The following is an 18,367-nucleotide window of genomic DNA, read 5'->3' as shown; positions in this document are numbered from 1 at the left end:
ACGAGCCGCATATGGCTCGTGAGCCGCAGTTTGCCGACCACTGCTCTAGACTGTCCCTGATCTGTGTTTATCAGGTGCTTTTCTCTTGATTAGCCTGGGTCATGGGTTTAGGTGCCCTTCTTGTTGCATCACATCAGGGACGACGTGACGTCCACGTTACATCCCTGGTGATGTCAACCTTCACAGTTGGGTAAAGTGGGGGTTTGCCAGGTTTCTCCCCGACCAGATTCCTGTTCTTCCCTCCCCACACTCATTCTCGAGCTGTCAGGGGTGAAGGGCAGGGATTGAGCTCCACATCCTGAGGTGGACCGTCTGCATTTACTAACTGGAACTCTTAAGTAGAGGTATAGTTCTTCTGCCCTATTGACACTTTTATTTATTCGTGTATTGGTTCCCATCAGGGTGGACTCTGGATATTTCACTCGTTGGGTTATGATCCAGTACTACATCACTTCACCAGCTTCGGCCATCGGAGTTCCTCGGGTGGGATGCCACGGCCCCCCACTTTGGAGCACTTCTTTACTTCCTGGTGCTCTGAGGTGCTGCAGGCTCACCTGGTGTCTACCCTGCCCCCACCTCAGGTCGGCCATTTCTCCCAGGAGCCCTGGTTCTCCTTGCCGGAGAAGGCACATGCACATGAGATCGGGCTCTGAGGGTGCTCCCTGGTCCTGGGTGTCGCCGCTTCCCGGCCCTCCCGCAGGCAGAGCTAGGCCACCCAGGAATGTACGCCAACCCGTGTTTGCGCACTCACTTGCCTCCTTGGATGTACGTTAAGCTAAAGACAAATTCATACTGATGCCTCTGACTCCTACCCTGTACCTCAGGGTTCATTTTAGGCTCCCTTTCTCGCTTACCCGTAATTTTCCTCTCTGAGTGTAAGAAACCTGGTTTCTTCTATCCTGTTTACTGACCTGTTCAAGCCCAGTGTACATATAAAGCAGTTTCACAGTTTATTGCCCACACCCCTGCGAGCAATAAATCTCCCTTGTGGAGCGCAGTGTGCCTGCACTGCGTGGCGTTCCTTTTACCTCTGGGCTCCCAGGGCCTCAGCTGTCCGTCAGTCCTTTTGAATTGATTACCTTTGTCACTTTCTGAGGCTGCTGAGATGAATTCTGTCTTGGAGAAATATAGAGGAATAATTACCTAGTGAGCCACAAGGTTTCTAAGACGAACTTCCTGGCATAGGATGTATAATTTCTCATTTTTTTAAAATACCAAACATGAAGTTTTTATATTGGCAATAATATTTTGCAGAGCACTGTGTTCGACTTCGCGGGCTGGGTGAGCAGGAGAGAGCACAGCAGTCCCACAGGGACACCCCCTAAGCGGACAGCCAGAGCCCCTGTGTGGTCCCCCAATAGTTCCAGCAACTCTCAGACTCCCCGCCCCTGTGTTTTCTTCTGTCAACGAGTTTCTGATCTTTTTAGTTCTTTACTTTGGCTGATTGATACTTCTGAGCTAAAAGGACTGTAGGGGAGCCAGACTTGACTTTCATTAAAACCATAGTTTAGAATTCTGTTTTATTTGGTCAAATATGGAAAAATTATATGTATGTTTATGACACATTTGATGGTTATATCTTTTTTAAAAGGCATTTCCTGCGGGCTGCATTTTATATTGGAGGAATTTTGGCTTTTAAATTCTTAAAATCAAAATCTCCTGCATTCTGATGTTAGACATTCCTTAGGTTTCTATTTGCTTTCCAACCCAGGCAGTGGATCGTGGTTTAAAATAGCCGCCTGTGCTAATGTGGGAATGTTCCTCGAAAGTCAATGTGTTCCCTTGAATCTGCAGTCTAGAGCCTGTTTGGAGAGGATCCAAGAGTTGGAGGACTTGCTTGCTAAAGAAAGAGACAACTCTCGGCGCATGCTGTCTGACAAAGAGAGGGAGATGGCGGAAATAAGGGACCAGATGCAGCAACAGCTGAGCGATTATGAACAACTTCTCGACGTAAAGTTAGCCCTGGACATGGAAATCAGTGCTTACAGAAAACTCCTAGAAGGCGAAGAGGAGAGGTGAGCAACTCAGGCGTCTACCTTATGGCCTACTTTTTGCCCCACCCTTTTTATTTAAAGAAGAGTAAATAGGATTGGGTTATATTTTAAAACAAGGTTAACTTTAAATATTTTCTCTGTCATTTCTTTTAACACCTAGGTGTTGAAATGTTCATAGTAATAGATCATATTTCTATGTCAGCAACAAAAACTGTGGCTCAAGCAGTCTATTATTATTATTATTACTAGAGGCCCAGTGCATGAAATTTGTGCATGGGGGGGGTGTGCCTTCAGCCCAGCCTGCACCCTCTTCAATCCGGGACCCCTTGGGGGATGTCCAACCGCTGGTTTAGGACCAATCCCGGGGATTAGGCCTAAACCGGCAGTCGGACATCCCTCTCACAATCCTGGACTGCTGGCTCCTAATTGCTCACCTGCCTGGTCACCCCTAACTGTCCCCCCCTGCTGGTCTGATTGTCCCTAACTGCCCCCCGCTGCTGGCCAGGTTGCCCCAGCTGCCCCCTCCCTGCCGGCCTGGTAGCTCCTAACTGCACCCCCCCCCCCCCCCCCCCCCGCTGCCTTGGTCGCCCCATGCAGCCTGCTTGTTCAGTTGTTTGGTCGTCTCTCACTAACCCCCCTGCCAGCCTGGTCATAGGCAGCCATCTTGTGAGGGCGTGAGGGTCAATTTGCATATTACCTCTTTATTATATAGGATTATAATAAATGCTGAACTGTGTCAGGATGGAGTCTTTCCTTTAAGATTTAAAATGTTTTGATAATTTAATAAGTTGTAAAATATCAGATTTGCTGAAAGAGTCTTTATACTTATTTTTCAAATCAGGATTAGTGTATAAATCCTTTTAACACCTATTCTCAGAAAAAAGTTCCAATGGAAAAGTGTCTGATTTAGAAAAAAAGCCATTCAGTTTCAGTATTGCATACAGTTGTGATTATAATTTTGTAAAAAGGAAAATGCAGGCATGACAAGATTTTAAAAGTATAGTAAATATAACAATGTTTGTGTATGGTGATGGTAGATGGGACGATTTCCTCCCGTTTTCCAAACCTTCTGCCTTATGGTTATATTCTGTTCCTGGGGAAAGCATTCAAATTACTGTTACTCTAAAGAAAATGGATGGTGGACATCCTTGCGCAAAGAAGTCTATCTTAGTTAAGATGTGCACCGGCTTTGTCTCACAGATCGCCAGTCATGTTCTGCTTTAGGAATGCACGTGCAGGGTTTTAATACCCACTTTTAAGGCAGGAGGGGAAGTATGTTTCATAAACGGAGCATTCTGTTTCCTGTGTAGATTGAAGCTCTCGCCGAGCCCTTCTTCCCGTGTGACAGTCTCACGAGCATCCTCAAGTCGCAGTGTGCGCACTACTAGGGGGAAACGGAAGAGAGTGGACGTGGAAGAATCAGAGGCGAGCAGCAGTGTTAGCATCTCTCATTCCGCCTCAGCCACTGGGAACATCTGTATTGAAGAGATAGATGTTGACGGGAAATTTATCCGCTTGAAGAACACGTCCGAACAGGTGAATAACAACGCCCCAATTTTTCCCCCAGCAAGACTTTGCTGACTGGTGGGCTATCTTGCAATTGTAATAGCTCCTCAGCCTTTACTTGGATTTAGTGGTCTTCACCTAAATTCGTGGAGAAAGAATAAATTACACCAGGAGGGGGAAGTGGAGTTGGTGCGCTAAGTGGTTTGAAGATTTTCTTCATTAGCCCTTCCTTACAGAAGAGCCAGGGCTTTTGTTCACTCCTGGTCATTTTGTCACAGTGGCCTTCCCAAGGACGGATTATTGTTACTCCCTGCCCTCGCGAGATTTCTGAAAAACTTGGAGTGTGGGTGTGAATGGAGGGTATTCTTTCACAGCCATTAGCTTCACGAAAAGAAGGAAATATGAGCCAGACTCAGGTATTTCCTCTCTAAATGAAGGAGTGAACGAATGCTAATGTATCTGGACCACTTCTGCCCACATTTAATCTGCAGCGTTGTCAAAGTTGCTGTTTTGCTGAATGACAAAGCCATATTTTCTTTTCTTTTTTTTTTTATCACTTTTTTTTTATTTTAGTGGGAGGGAGAGAGAAGGTGGGAGAGGGAGAAGGAGAGAGAGAAATGTCGAAGTGAGAGTGAAACATCAACTGGTTGCCTCCTGAATGTGCCCCTACTGGGGATTGAACCTGAAACCTTTCGGCATATGGGACGATGCTCCAACCAAGTGAGCCACACTGGCCAGGGCACCATATTTTCTTTTTATTTTAGGAAAATAGGAATCATGGGAGTCAGCCATAAAGCTAGATTAACTTCCTTTATAGGCTCATTTGTTTGATTATTCCATAGCTCTCTGTGTATTTGAAGTGACCTTGTTTTATTTTCTTCTCTGAATAGGATCAACCAATGGGAGGCTGGGAGATGATCAGAAAAATTGGAGACACATCAGTCAGTTACAAATATACCTCAAGATATGTGCTGAAGGCAGGGCAGACTGTTACAGTAAGTGAATTTAGTCATCATTTAACTTCATTGTCTTACCTAGCAATATTTCAGGAAAATGTTTAGCTTAACGAGAAGCATTTTAGAAATGGGCATTAAAACATCTTTGACATTATTAGGAAATCACACATGCTATTAAAGATTTTAAAAGTTCTGTGTTATTGAGAGTTGCAGTTGTCTATTAAAAGTGGAAGAATGTACCTATGAATTCTTTCTATTTTGTCTACACGAGTAGATGTAAAACATCTGACTGGTAATTGGAGCCCAGGGTCTTTGAGAAGATACTGCTTGGCATAGAGAACAGTTAGGAAGACCATCTGTTATGCTGGGATCTGCCTTACAGCGACAGCCTTTAGTCTCAGATGAGCATCAGAATCTGGGCAGTGTGTAGTGTCCAGGGCCCACTCCCCTTAGTCACCATCTCTAGTGCTGGGATAGGGACTACTTACGTTCTCAATAGAAGTCATTAGGTGATAGGCACTGCTTAAACATAGTATTTTACCAAAAGTTACACGTGGCTTTTACATAATATCAAAGGCTCTAGATTTAGAGAGATGGGCTATGTGCCATTCTGATTTGTTTTGAATTCTAAATGGTTCTCTACTAGTGACTAAATATCATTTGCTCATTTTTGAGAATTTTCATTGATCAAGCACAAGGTTCCTTAGTAAGTAGCTTTAGCAAACAATATGTTAGCTTTGATAGAGATCTTTAACAAGTTACTGTTTTCATCTCTAAAGAATGTAGAGATGGCTCTTTTTATCAATTCTTTTAAAAAATATTAAACATGTTTTAAATTTTGATGGATATAAACCTTACTTAGTGTCTAAGATCAAAGGCTCAAGAGGTTAGAACTTCCCTTTTAAAAGTGTATTCATAGAGCTTGATGCCACATTGTGAAAATATCAGATGCTAATTTTATAATCATGGGTAAAAATGGGAACAAATACCCTAACCACATTATCCCTTCCTCTCCGTAGTAATTACTATAGTGAGAAAATTGCTCGGTTTTTATTATTTGTCTTATGGAAGCTGCATAATGTAGTGGAAAGCATCTAACATTTTAATTCAGAAGATTCAGATTTGAGTGTGCTCTCTATCTCTTTAAAGTAATGTGAAGCCATTATGCCAATCACTGCATTTTCCACTGCATGTAGTTCCGCAGGACTAAACAGATATGCATTCTGTAGGGCGAGGGGAGAAGCCAGTTGTCATATAAAATACTGGAATACTTTTTTTTTTCTCTAGCCGGTAGCATGAAATGTGAGAAGAAGCTCTTTGTATCATGGTAGTGATAAGTGCTTAATCTATAAAATTGTACGAGGCGATAGCAAAGATGAATTTAAAACTCTAGAACAGAAATAAGAGAACTGCAAAGGTAATTGTAAATTTTCTTGTAGCCACATTAAAAAAAGTAAAGAAAGATGTGAAATTAACTTTAGCACTACATTTTATTTAACCCGATATATCCACAGTATTACCATTTCAACACGGGATCAATATACAAAATTGTCAGATGGTTTACTTTTTTTCGAACTGATGTCCTTCCTGCGTATCTCCATTTGGACCAGCCACACTTCTGGTGCTCACAGCCACATGTGGCTGCCATATCGAACAGCTCGGCTCTGGGACATATTTATTACTTTTAGGTTAAACTACCCAGTAAGATTGCTGATATTTTATGATTATTATTAACACGAAACCAACCATGCGATTCCATGTGGACTAGTGAACAGTATTGCTCGCAGTTAGGAAAACACTATTGTTCCACATAATCTGGAAGGCTGCCCAGATGCATTCCTTTTCCAGTTTTCTCCCAGTACATGCCCCCTGGCCCTTGCCATGTGTAATGCCGATGGAAGGCCTGGGAGCTGCAAGTGGGCATCTAACGAGGAAGGGCTCCTCATCAATAGTTCATAGATTTTTTCCGCATTTGAAAGTATACTGGCCTAGCCCATCTCCAGTCTTCTTCTGCCATCAGAGAGCCCGTTGTGTTGTAAAACACGTTACTGGTAGAGAACTTTCCTAGTTTCACGTGGTTCTTTAGGACAATCAGGACAGGTCTCCGTGTCCCTAAGGTGAGGACACTGAGGTGCAGAGGTGTAGTGACTTGTCCAGGATTCACACCTACGTTTTCTGCTCTAAAGTTTCCTCCACTTGACCCATATTCTTCTGCCAGTAAGTACATTAAAAATATGGCAGAATTTTCATGCCGATGAAAGGGAAAATGTGATTGTTTTCTTGGTTTTGCCTATTTCAATAGCAGTCATATTTCTGTATCTTTTTGGAGTTCCATTTCACACGGTTCCTGGTTGGAGACATAACCACTTTCCATGAGTATGCTCAATAGGCCGTCTCCCCCAGAAGGTCTGAGAGGAGTTAGTCCTCTCCTTGATCCCTGCTGCAGGCAGCTGGAGGACAGATCCTGTGGGAGGGGTCAGAGGCTCCCTTCACATGAACTCAGAGTGCTAATAGAATGCTGGCAGTGAGAGCTCAGATTCACTGAGTGAGCCGGCCACTCCGTGTGAGTGGGTAATTACTTGTCCTGGACAAAAATTTCAATCCTCTCGGTACCATTTCTGTCCCATTTTATGGATGACAAAAGTAAGGTAACTTTCTCAAGGGTAAGCTGACATGCAGAGGAGCTAGGATGTGAATGTAGGCAACTTGACTTCCGAGCCCCGCGTCATCATTTTCACTAATCAGATGAGGAAGCTGAAGCCCAGATAAGTTCTGCGGGTTCTCCTTGACACAGCTAGTTAATAGAGTAGGTCTGGAGCTAGGGCACAGGTCTGAGGCTTTTGGAATCAGCCCTGCTGGGCGTTCAACTCTCTCATGATGTTGCTGTCATTGGCAGGCGGACATGGGCTCTGAGTAGACTGACGTCCTGGTTTTGTTTCCAGATCTGGGCTGCAAACGCGGGTGTCACAGCCAGTCCTCCCACCGACCTCATCTGGAAGAACCAGAACTCCTGGGGCACTGGCGAGGACGTGAAGGTCATCCTGAGGAATTCTCAAGGAGAGGTATGGCCATTCCTTTTATCAGCACCACTACCATGTCCACTTCACCGGAAAGTTCATCCCGCAAGTGTGATTTCTTTGCAGAAATCAAATCAAAAAGTGACTGATTGCTTAAATCAGACCAGGGCTGCCGCGTAATTCAAGGAGACGCTGACTTCAGACGTGGGGACGCAGTATGAGTGTCAGAGTCCTGACTGGTGACGGCAGAGGCTCAGTGAGCCTGGCCACGCCGCTGTCCCCACGCACACGGCTGTGTGCCCTGGGCAGCTTCCTTCCCTCGCTTAGTTTTCTCTAAAATGGAGGTAAGGCCATATCAGTGAGCTAACATTAATATAATGAGAGCAACAGACATGAGACAATCCTGGGAGGTGCTTGGAACAGCATCTGGCCTCTGTGAACGCTAATGTTACCAACCTTGTCACTAGCTGTCAGTGTGTGTGAAACCGTGAATTCGAAGATTGTGGAGTTTGAAGATCTGCTTGATGTGTATGTTTTCAACATGTCAGTCCTAGAATTCTTGTCAACGCACTTTACCCATCCCCAAGTGTCAGGTAAAGTCACCCGGTGCCCCCACCACACACACACACACACACACACACACACACACACACACTCCCATTCCCATGAGTGCGTTCTCGGGCACCAGGAGATATAAGTGTCTGTGGGAGGGAGTCGTCTCAGGCAAATCCCAGTGTCCCGAGGGCTGCTTCTCTCCTGAAGGGCCAGGTGCAGGCCTCGTACCCTACCCTGCGCTGGCCAGATGGGCCCCTCACTAGAGTACTAAGTACATCGAGGGCAAGGACCTATTCTCATTTTTGCCTGGCATTGTGCCTGGCACACAATAGGCATTCAGTAAGAATTTCCTGGATACATTTTTATAAAAATCAAACATGGACCTTCACTTAAGTTCAGAGAAATAAAGTGATGAACAGCGCCGTCACGGGGCTGAGGTAGGAAGTCCTGTGCCGGCCCCCTTCCCATCCTCCCTCGCTGTCAGCGCTGATGACTACACTGCTCCACGCAAGGACCCGCTGAAGGATGCGGAGCGCCCCTGGCCTCAGGCTGAGGCTGGGAATGGAACGGCATCTGCCTTGTCTGTAGACCTCAGTCTAGCCGTGATAATTTTGGGGGTGCATCTGGGACTCTCACCTCCTAATGCCCGCTGGGTTCTCCGGGTAGGGGAGTGCTTACAGTGCCCTCAGTAATTCACAGGCTTCCAGGTGCGGGGTCTCCCTCCTGTTGTCCGCGCGGGCCCTGGCCTGCTGCCTGCAGCCCTTTGGAGTCCTTCCCAGCGGCCGCTGGTGCCGCCGCCTCAGTGCTAGGATTTCCGTAGCTCCTGGGCTGGTGGTTTCCCTGTAACTGAAGTGGGCAGAGCACACGTCTCTTTCGGGACACGTGGGAGGAGCGGTGGGCGCTCAGGTCGGAAAGCACTATGGGAAGGCAGATGAAATCGGCTTGTGTGAGCCGGGGAATCTAGTTGCCACCCAGAGCGTTCTTTTCTGTGTGAAAAGGTGTTCCAAGTTAGAGGTAATCTTAATAGGAGGATATTTGGAACGCAGCAGGTTCAGAAACCCACACTAGAGTTGCGATGACGTGACTAAAGCAGGTGCCAGAGCCTGGGATGGGTCTTGAGGCAGTTCCTCAATGACGTTTCCGTGAAGCGAACGGAAGCTCAGGTTTCCCTTCATAGTTAGACCACTGACTGTCAGATCCGTTGGTTGGTTTGTCTATTTTTTTTTTTTAAACAAACGATTGCTTCCCGTTTGCTAGGCTGTATTAGTGACTTCTGTCAGCAGCAGGGGCGGTATCACAATATAGTTACTGATTCCTGTGCCTTGTCACGAGTGCTTTTGTCAGCTATCTAATTCTGCAAGACTGTGTTTATTAGTAGGTCCCAGACCATGTTTGCAACGATCTGTATTCATCACCATAAAGACCACTTTTCTGTAACCTTGAAAGTAATTGGCTCAAGTCAGTTTCATTTTCTGTGCCTATTTTCTTCTTGCTGAGTCATGGGAAATGTCAGAAAACCCAATTAGACTGGCTTTAAAAGAATGGGAATATGTGGGCTCACAAAACCAAAACTCCAGAGATAGTAGGCTTGACCCATGGGCTCACCCAGTGTCCCACGGGTCCTCCTGTTGTCTCTGCTTCCTGGGTTGTCTCCCGCATGGATTCAGGATGGCTGCTGGCTGCCCCTGGAGCTGGCTTGGTATGGGAAAGAGCGGCTTCCCGTGTCTTACTCTGCCAGCTTGGGTCACGTGCCCGCCTCTAACCCAGTTCTGGGGCCAGGAGGACAGAGCTGGAGCTTGAGCCTCCCTCCCCCTCCACGGCGGGGTCACACTCTGTGGGACAGATGGGTGTCCAGTGAAACTGGGGCTCTGACTGAGAAATGAGGGAAGGAGTGTTGGATGATTAAAAACACAGAAAATAAAATGTCTTTGTTTGAGGGAAATAAATAATAAAGCAGTGTCTCTGTACCTTGCAGAATATAGGCACAACTGAAATTTATCTATGAAAATGATTACTTCCTATACAGCGATATCATAACTTAACCATCGGCTCCTCCATTAACAAAAACGCCCTGAGAAGTTATACCCCAGAAAATAGTAAATGCTATATAGCTCAGCCGCCAGAAGCTAGAATGTGAAGAATCTGCAACAGATTTTGAAAAAATCTTTCCTTATTTTAAGATGAGTTGAGGAAAGCTGGGTACTTCAAAAGCTTTTTGAGAATCTTTTCTGTTTTGTATGTATGCCACAATCTCCCAAATGATATCTTAGCTCCAAGGATTGTAATTGATCTAAAGTACACTTTGGTTAAAGCAGGCAGATACTTGTGCAATGGCTCCTTGTATGTGCAGATATAGACCACTCTCACAGAATTGAAGTTTCCGGCTAATTGGGAGACTCAGAATGGCCCATCTTTCCTGGCCCTGCCACAGTTATCAAAATTCCCACAAAATGCTACCACACTCCCTTACTTCACTCACAGACTGTATCCTGGGACGTATTTAAAATGGAAGCTCATTGCTATGTCACTTTTGGTTTTCTTCCTCTGCCATTTTAAACTAGCTGGTCTGTGTTAAATTTCAGATAAGCTTTCACTGACATGTTAGCGCCTTCCTCTTCCTGTAAAGGCGTTATCGTGCTTGGGTGACGCTAGGACACGGGACAGCGTGAATTAGGTGCTCCGAGCACTCACTCACCCCTGCCAGCTCATCAGGGTAGCCCGGAGCTTAAATGGAATCACTGCTGCATCCGTGGGAGTCAGCAGTCCCTACAGGAAAGGCAGTAGGAAATGGGGATGGCTACTTCCTGTCCCACTGACAGTGAGTGACGGGCGGTCCGTTTTATGTGTGGAATGCACTGGCACTTCACGAGTGTGTTATTATTAGTAAACAGTGCTCATTGGTCTTGATTCCATTTCATTCAAGAGGAGCCAGTTGCTGAAGGAATGAAAGGAGCTCGTCCTTTTCTTCCCACTCATCACGGAGTCCTGTTGCTGCCATGGCCCCTGAGATCACAGCAGCTGGCCTCCAACTTCATTTAAAAAAAAAAAATATATATATATATATATATATTTTTTTTTTAATTGATTTTTAGAGTGAGAGGAGGGGGTGGGGAGAGAAACATTGATGTGAGAGTGAAACATCCATTGGCTGCCTCCTACACCCGCCCCCTACTGGGGATGGAGCCTGCAACCTTTAGGTGCACGGGACAATGCCCAACCAACGGAGCCATACCATCCAGGACTCCAACTTCATTTTATTCAGCATTTATTTATTTATTTTAAATATATTTTATTGATTTTTTTTTTACAGAGAGGAAGGGAGAGGGATAGAGAGTTAGAAACATCGATCAGCTGCCTCCTGCACACCTCCCACTGGGGATGTGCCTGCAGCCAAGGTACATGCCCTTGACCGGAATCGAACGTGGGACCTTTCAGTCTGCAGGCCGACGCTCTATCCACTGAGCCACACCGGTCAGGGCGTATTCAGCATTTATTTAGCCCCGTCTTTTTGCTGGAGCCAGGTGAGAGCCTTGCTCTGCATTCACGTGGAGTGCTATAGGAATTCCATCTGCCGAATCACTTACAGGATTTGGAGTAACAGAATGGGATGAAAGCAGTGGGACCTTCTCAGCAAGCATTTCAGATTGGATACCAGTAGCTCCTCTGCAGGGAATATTGAAGATCTAAGAACTGCTTCTGATTATGCAAAAATTCCTGTTCAGTAGCTAAAGCTACTGATGAGCCACTTTAAACAAAGTCCCTGATGTAGGAATGCTATTTCTTAAACTTACGTTTGGTTTCAACTTAAAATCAAACTCCTCTTGCTTCTAGGAGGTGGCTCAAAGAAGTACAGTCTTTAAAACAACCATACCTGAAGAGGAAGAGGAGGAGGAGGAAGCAGCTGAAGTGGCTATTGAGGAAGAATTTTTCCACCAGCAGGTATTATTTCAATATATTTGCTTTAAATGTTATTAATGGAATTACATGAAAACCAAAACCAGTAGTGGAGTTTGGTTTTTCCCTGGTGCTTGATGAGCCAGAACAGTGATCTACAAGTGGGAGCTGCTTTTCCTGAGGAGATACTCGGCATAGTACATCAGGTTACTGCAAGAAAATGTTGGCATACCTTTTTAAAACATTGTTTTCTCATTATATCCAATTTCAGTTTTGTCTTGTTGTGAGTTTTTTTTTAATGTACATAATACGGTAGGACATGTGTGACACTTGTTAAGCATATGTAATTAGAATGCATGCTCAAAATTATTTACTTAAGGATTCTGTGATTGAGAAGTTTACACCTCTAAATTAGAAGTAAGCATCTGCATGTAAACTTAAAAAAAATAACAAAGAGCAATATACGGCTTCAGAAGGAAACCAAATTGATGCTATATTAAGTTCTTAATCATCTAATTGCAAGATAGGTTGTAGCTGGTGCTTGGGCTTTTGAGAGCTCTTAAAATAAAGAAGCTCCAAATTTGATTCTAATTAAATTGGAATTATTAATAACTAACGAGCCTTCAGTTTATATTCTCAAGCTGCTTGAGTCTGATCATTAATCAAAACTGCTATTTCCATAAGCCTGTCTCCAGATTTATAGGTCTGTTCGTTTTGCTTTATGAGTCCCAATCCTACTCCAAATGAACATTATCTTAGTGTGTAGTCCCCATGGTGGAGAACCACTTGAGGTGGGTTATATGAGGTAGAATGAACTTTTGGCCTGGATACTTCATACATTTCAGGGACTACCTAAGAATAGATACTTTAGACTTGGCTTCACTGAGAAACAAGCACCAGATCCATTTTCCGCCCTTAAAGAACCGTTGTAATGACTGGGAGTAAAACAATGTCAGATATCAGCGTGAGCTGTAGTCGGCCGGCCGCTGGAGAGAGCTCTCTGGGCCCCTGGAGTAGCTGAGATCTCCGGGAAATCTGCTTGTCCAGTATTTTGAAGGACGGGCAATTGTTTGGGCATGAGACGCAGACGATGGTGTTTTGAGGGTGTTTGAATTATTTGTCGTTACATTGACAAACCACCCCAAGACTTAGTGGCTTAAAACAATGGTTTTTTCCTTCCCATGATTCTGTGGTTTGACTGGGCTCAGCTGGGAGGTTATCTTGCTTCCCGTGATGGAGACTGAGTTAACCAAGCAGTTGCTGGGAGCTTGGCTGGGGCTGGAATGTCCCTCACATCTCTCTCCATGTGGCTGCTCATCGCTCAGTAGTTCAGCCCAAGCTCTACAGTAGTTCAGCAGCTCCCTCCCAAGAGGGTGAAAACAAAGAGTGCTGGAGCTCTTACAGGCTAGGCCCAGGCATTCTCCCAGCCAAAGCAGTTAGTTATAAGGCCGGCTCCAGGTGAGGGCCAAAGTCTCCCTCTTTCCTTAGGGGAGGCGCGGCAGAGAGTTTGTGGTGATCTTTAGTGCACCCGGGGGGGGGGGGGGGGGGGCGGGGGAGGGATGTCAAGACTCAAGCACGAGGTGTATCCCTGCATCCAGTTGTGTTGCAGGGTGTGTGAGAGAGAGGCGAGGTTGGAAGGTGGTAGGACACCCAGGCAAGTAGCGGCTGCACATTTTGAAGCAGAGGGGAAATTGAAACTACAAGGCATGGACTCTACAAGGGAGATTGCGGAGGTACAGAGGGACTGTTCCTTTTTTTTTTTTTCATTTAGAGAGAGAAAGGAATGGGGTGGGGGGGGGGGAGAGAGAGAGAGAGAGAGAGATTGATTTGTTGTTCTACTTATTTATGCATTCCATTCAGGGGTTGATTGTTGTTTGTGCCCTGACCTTGGTGTATCGGGATGATGCTCTAACCAACTGAGCTACCGGCTAGGGCACTGAGGAACTATTAAAATGCAGATTCATTAGGGCACAGTGGCTGAACTTGAGGGTGAGAGAAGGAAAACAGAAGTTAAAGATGTGTGAGGTTTTTAGCTTTTGTGATCAGAGAAAATAACATCAAGGTTCAGAAGACGGGAGATGGAAGGACAGATCAGCTAGTTTGACTTCTCGATAGTGAACGAATCCAGTGGCTTTGCAAGTTGATGGGAAGTTTTTTCTGGTGACTTTCACATCTGAGGATGAACCCAGTGCAAATGCTTCGGGACGGAACGTTGAGGAGCCAGCCGGCGTATTCTCTGATGTGGTTGTTGAGAATGGAGTCCATCCATCTCTTTCCTAACTTATGAAAGGAAGTCAGTGGACAGTGGTTTTCAACTTTGGTTGCATATTAGAATTACTTAGGAATGTTAACATTTTATGTAAATAGATTCTCATTTAATTGATCTAGGGACCTAGATCAGAATTTATTTTCTTTAAGCTCCTTAGTGTAGCCGGAGTTGAGAATCACTTTTCTGGGGAAGAATTCCGTAAGGGACAGATGAAAAAGGATGAGAAATGATGAGGGTCCACTTGAAGGTACGGATTTGTAGCATCTCTCGTTAAAATACTGTGATCCACTTTCTTAGCACTAATTTCTCTTTCTCTTTTCCTCATCAGGGAGCCCCTCGAGCATCCAATAGAAGCTGTGCAATTATGTGAACTTCTCAAGTCGACTGTCTTCCTCGAAGTAAAGAAGGATGGTAATCCTTACCTACATACAGTGCAGAGCCTTCTCAGAAGCACAGAATATTTTTATATTTCCTTTATGTGAATTTTTAAGCTGCGAAATGATGGCCTTAATTTCCTTTTTTGACACTGAAAGTTTTGTAAAAGAAATCATATCCATACACTTTGTTGCAAGATGTGAATTATTGACACTGAACTAACTGTACTGTTTGGAAAGGGTCCCTCAAATTTTTTGACATTTTTTTGTATGTGTGTTTTTTTTTAAGTTCTTATGAGAAGAGAAGGGGAGGGAGGGTCAATAAACCACTGTGTGTTTGGGCATAATTTGAAGATTGCTCCATCTAGATTAGCAATCTGCTCTTGACTATTCTCTGCTACATATAACGGTGCTGTGAGGGAGGGGGAAAGTGTTTTTCAATATATCGCAATTTTGTACTGAATTTTTTTGTAATAAACAATCATGGCTACAATTTTTTTTTAATAGAAAAGAGAAATTTTGTAAGATGGCAATATTAACCTAATCATGTAAGCACCCTGGATGAAGGACTCCACAAAACTTTGTTTTATGGTTACTTCTTCTCTTAGATTCTTAATTCACCAGGGGTATGGGGGGAAGGAGGGAAGGGGGAGGGAGGGTTTCTCTTAAAATGCGTTAGTTATGTTTTTTTTAAGATAGTGTAACTTGCTTAAATTTCTTATGTGACATTAACAAATAAAAGGCTGTTTTAATATTAATCTACTGTCTTTTTTAACTTGTGCTCAGTGCTTTATGCTTTTTAGCTTATGTAACAATAAGACTTAAATGGGAACATAGGTCATACAGTGGGAGAATTCATTGAGGAAGACATTCCTTTTATTTATATTTTATTTTAAATTGATTTAAGAGAGAGGAAGGAAGAGGCAAAGGAAAATATATGGAGATTATACTTTTAGAACCTAGTTTTACTGCCTTTTAAAATGGCAAAAAGATATTGCTTAAAAGCCACCTTTTGAGGGATAAGGTATGAGTGATATGAAATACAGGTAGGCGTGTGCTGTGGCGGGGGTACCTTTGCTAGGTATCATGGTAATTGGGGTGTCGTTGGTTATGGGTTTGGGCAAATTTTGTCTTGTGATTGCTTTAGCTAAGTGAGTTCATCTTCTTGAACGTGGGCTGTCTGAACCATACCTAACAGATGATAACATTTCAGGAGCTAAGCCAGAGTCAATGTTTGCTTTTCTCTTAAAATATTCCTGCGGTAAGCTGCACACAGACTGCCAACTTTCACTTGAAAATAACTCAGAGTCCCAGAATCACTGTGCTCTGCAGATTTACTGCATCCTCTGGTGCCCTCCCAGACACAGATAAACGCTGGGTTAGAAATTCCGCCGGTGCAGCAGATAAAACGATAACTTCGCACACAGATTTTCCTTCACAGTGAGGATGGCAGCGTGGTGTGGGGCCAGGCTTGCCTGTGAAAAATTTTGCCACAAGATGGGGTTCTTGTCATCAGAATTCACTCTAGGTACTTGATTGTTGGTAAATTAGGTTATAGAAATCATGACACTTTCATTAGTGAAGAATTAAGAAAAATTGGCAGCTGTGATACCGAAGAGTAGTAAAGACTAGTGAAATTTCGAGTAAAAAAATCCAGGACTCCGTTTTGGGCCCTTGGATGTGTGGGCAGTAGATTGTTGAGACGATTCAGATGGACAGACGAGACTGAAAGGACGTCTCTGGAGGCCAGTGGCACCCGCGGCTGTCCCCGCTGAACGCTGGCGGCTCAGAGCGCGCGCTGCCTGTGTGTTACATGTGTCTCCTTATCAACGGAGTTAACATCAAACACAGTGTCCAAAACTGCGTTTCTGGGTTAGCGAACTATTTTATAACAAGCATGACCTCCCACCCCATTTTTGCATTTTATCTCCGATTATTGTTGTTTCACCACTGTTTTTACTCAGATTTATTTTTATTCCTCTTGTTTGGCTCTCGCTTTTCTTCACCAAAAAAAAAAAATAAATAAAAAAAAATTGGATGTTCTCATTTTGTTGACTATTACTTCATCCCCACTCACTGTTCTTCCCGCTGGGATTTCTCGACTACCATTGCGTCCATCCTCTTTCAGATGGGTTAGGTTTCTCTGCTGTGCTCTCAGTACCTGCCTTGGCTTCATCGCACACACTCTGTTCTGAGCTCTGCAATCTGTTTGCCTGTCGAGTTTCTAATTTCATTGATTATACTTTCCATTTCTGAATTTTCCTTTGATTCTTTTTTCAAACTTGCCTATTCTTTTTTATTTTTTTATTTTTATTTTTTGGTAGGAACAATCTATTTTATTGAGAGCCTTCAGGGAAGGGTCAAAGTGCTGGGAGGACAATGGATCCGATGTCCTTGGCCGGCCGGATCTCGCAAGCTTTACAGCCGCCAAAAAGCTTGCCTATTTTTTTTTTTAAAACTTATTTTTTCATTATCTTTTATCAATCCTTGTAATTATATTTATAATCTCTAGTTTCTTTTTAAATTTTTTTCTTGAGTTCTTTTTAAAAATATATATTTTTATTGATTTCAGAGAGGAAGGGAGAGGGAGAGATAGAAACATCAATGATGAGAGAGAATCATTGATCTGCTGCCTCTTGCATGACCCCCCTCCCCCGCCTCCCTATTGGGGATCGAGCTCACAACCCAGCCATGTGCCCTTGGCCAGAATGGAACCTGGGACCCTTCAGTGTGCAGGCCAAGCTCTATCCACTGAGCCAAACCAGCTCGGACTCTTGTTCTTAAGATGCTAATTTTTCTGTTAGCTGTGTCTACTGACTGCCCCGCCTCCCATGATGGTTTGCTTCCTCCTGGGGTGTTTAGCCTTGTGACATCTTCAGCGAGGGTGAGGGTTGCTTCCAGGCCCCAGGGTGTGGGTGGGTTTCTGTGCCAGCTCCCCAGTGATTGCAGTGGTTCGGCCTTTTCTGTTGTTTTCTCACCTTGTGATAGTGAAACCCACTGTGACTCTGTGCCTGGGTGTTCTCTGTTTTTCACAGGGAAGGTCCGTGTGACCCGAGTCCCGCTGATCCTCGCCATTGCTTAGGGCATGCGCGGTGCACCTGGAGGTCTGCGCCCGCACGCAAGGCCCAGTCCCTACTCCTGTCCCTACTCCCAGCCCCTAACGCTTACATTTCAGACTGTGAGTTCAGTTCTTTGTTCCTTTATGGACACTTCTCATTCTCTTAAGCTGGGCTCTACATTACAACAGAAAAGTATATTTTACCAGCTGAATAGTGGAAGGAGGGAAGGGTTTTCCTTGTCAGTTTAGTCTGTCGTCATACATAAATGCATGTGTGTACACATTTATGTGCATATGGGTTTATTTATAAGAGATGTGATTACCCTAAATCAGTTCCTCTTGATTTCCCTCTTACCTACCATCCCTTTCATCAGATCTTAAATCTACAAAGGAATGTATTTGAATGTCTCTTCTTTTCCTGGCCAAAATACATGTTAGAAACAAAATGAGAAATTAAGAAGAATCTTATAATATCCATGCTGCCGGGTCGTCGGCTTCTAAACAAAATGCAGATCTTCTCTCTTAGGTTCTATTGCACGAAGCAGTGGCACCATGGATAGGAATTTTGGGAGGTACCGTCAGAGGAGGATGTTAAGGTTCAAACTTGAGCCCCTGAAATAAGGTTCTGGTGTTCCTGTGACATGTATTTGGCAAAACCCAGAATTCTGAAATGGGGACTGACTTTTTCTCTCCCCTCCTATCCTTCCCGCAACCCTCCAATGAAACAAACAGGCACCAAAGGAG

The 18,367-nt window shown here is 44.3% G+C and overlaps 1 protein-coding gene across 1 annotated transcript in view; it reads left to right on the top strand.

Annotated features, from left to right (window-relative positions):
• Window positions 1–15,216, top strand: part of LMNB1 (lamin B1) — a 40,964-nt gene extending 25,748 nt beyond the window's left edge. The window contains exons 6-11 of the mRNA XM_079779482.1: window positions 1,795–2,015; window positions 3,305–3,530; window positions 4,391–4,495; window positions 7,399–7,518; window positions 11,860–11,967; window positions 14,520–15,216. Of these exons, the coding sequence (XP_079635608.1) occupies window positions 1,795–2,015; window positions 3,305–3,530; window positions 4,391–4,495; window positions 7,399–7,518; window positions 11,860–11,967; window positions 14,520–14,561 (822 nt within the window). The 3' untranslated portion in view covers window positions 14,562–15,216. The remainder of the gene's footprint in view (window positions 1–1,794; window positions 2,016–3,304; window positions 3,531–4,390; window positions 4,496–7,398; window positions 7,519–11,859; window positions 11,968–14,519) is intronic.
• Window positions 15,217–18,367: the final 3,151 nt, after the last annotated feature.

Source organism: Cnephaeus nilssonii (genome assembly GCF_951640355.1).
Source record: "Cnephaeus nilssonii genome assembly, chromosome: 2".
Taxonomy (NCBI): Eukaryota; Metazoa; Chordata; class Mammalia; order Chiroptera; family Vespertilionidae; genus Cnephaeus; species Cnephaeus nilssonii.
Note: the sequence above shows the minus strand (reverse complement) of the source record. Positions and strands in the feature narration are given on the sequence as shown.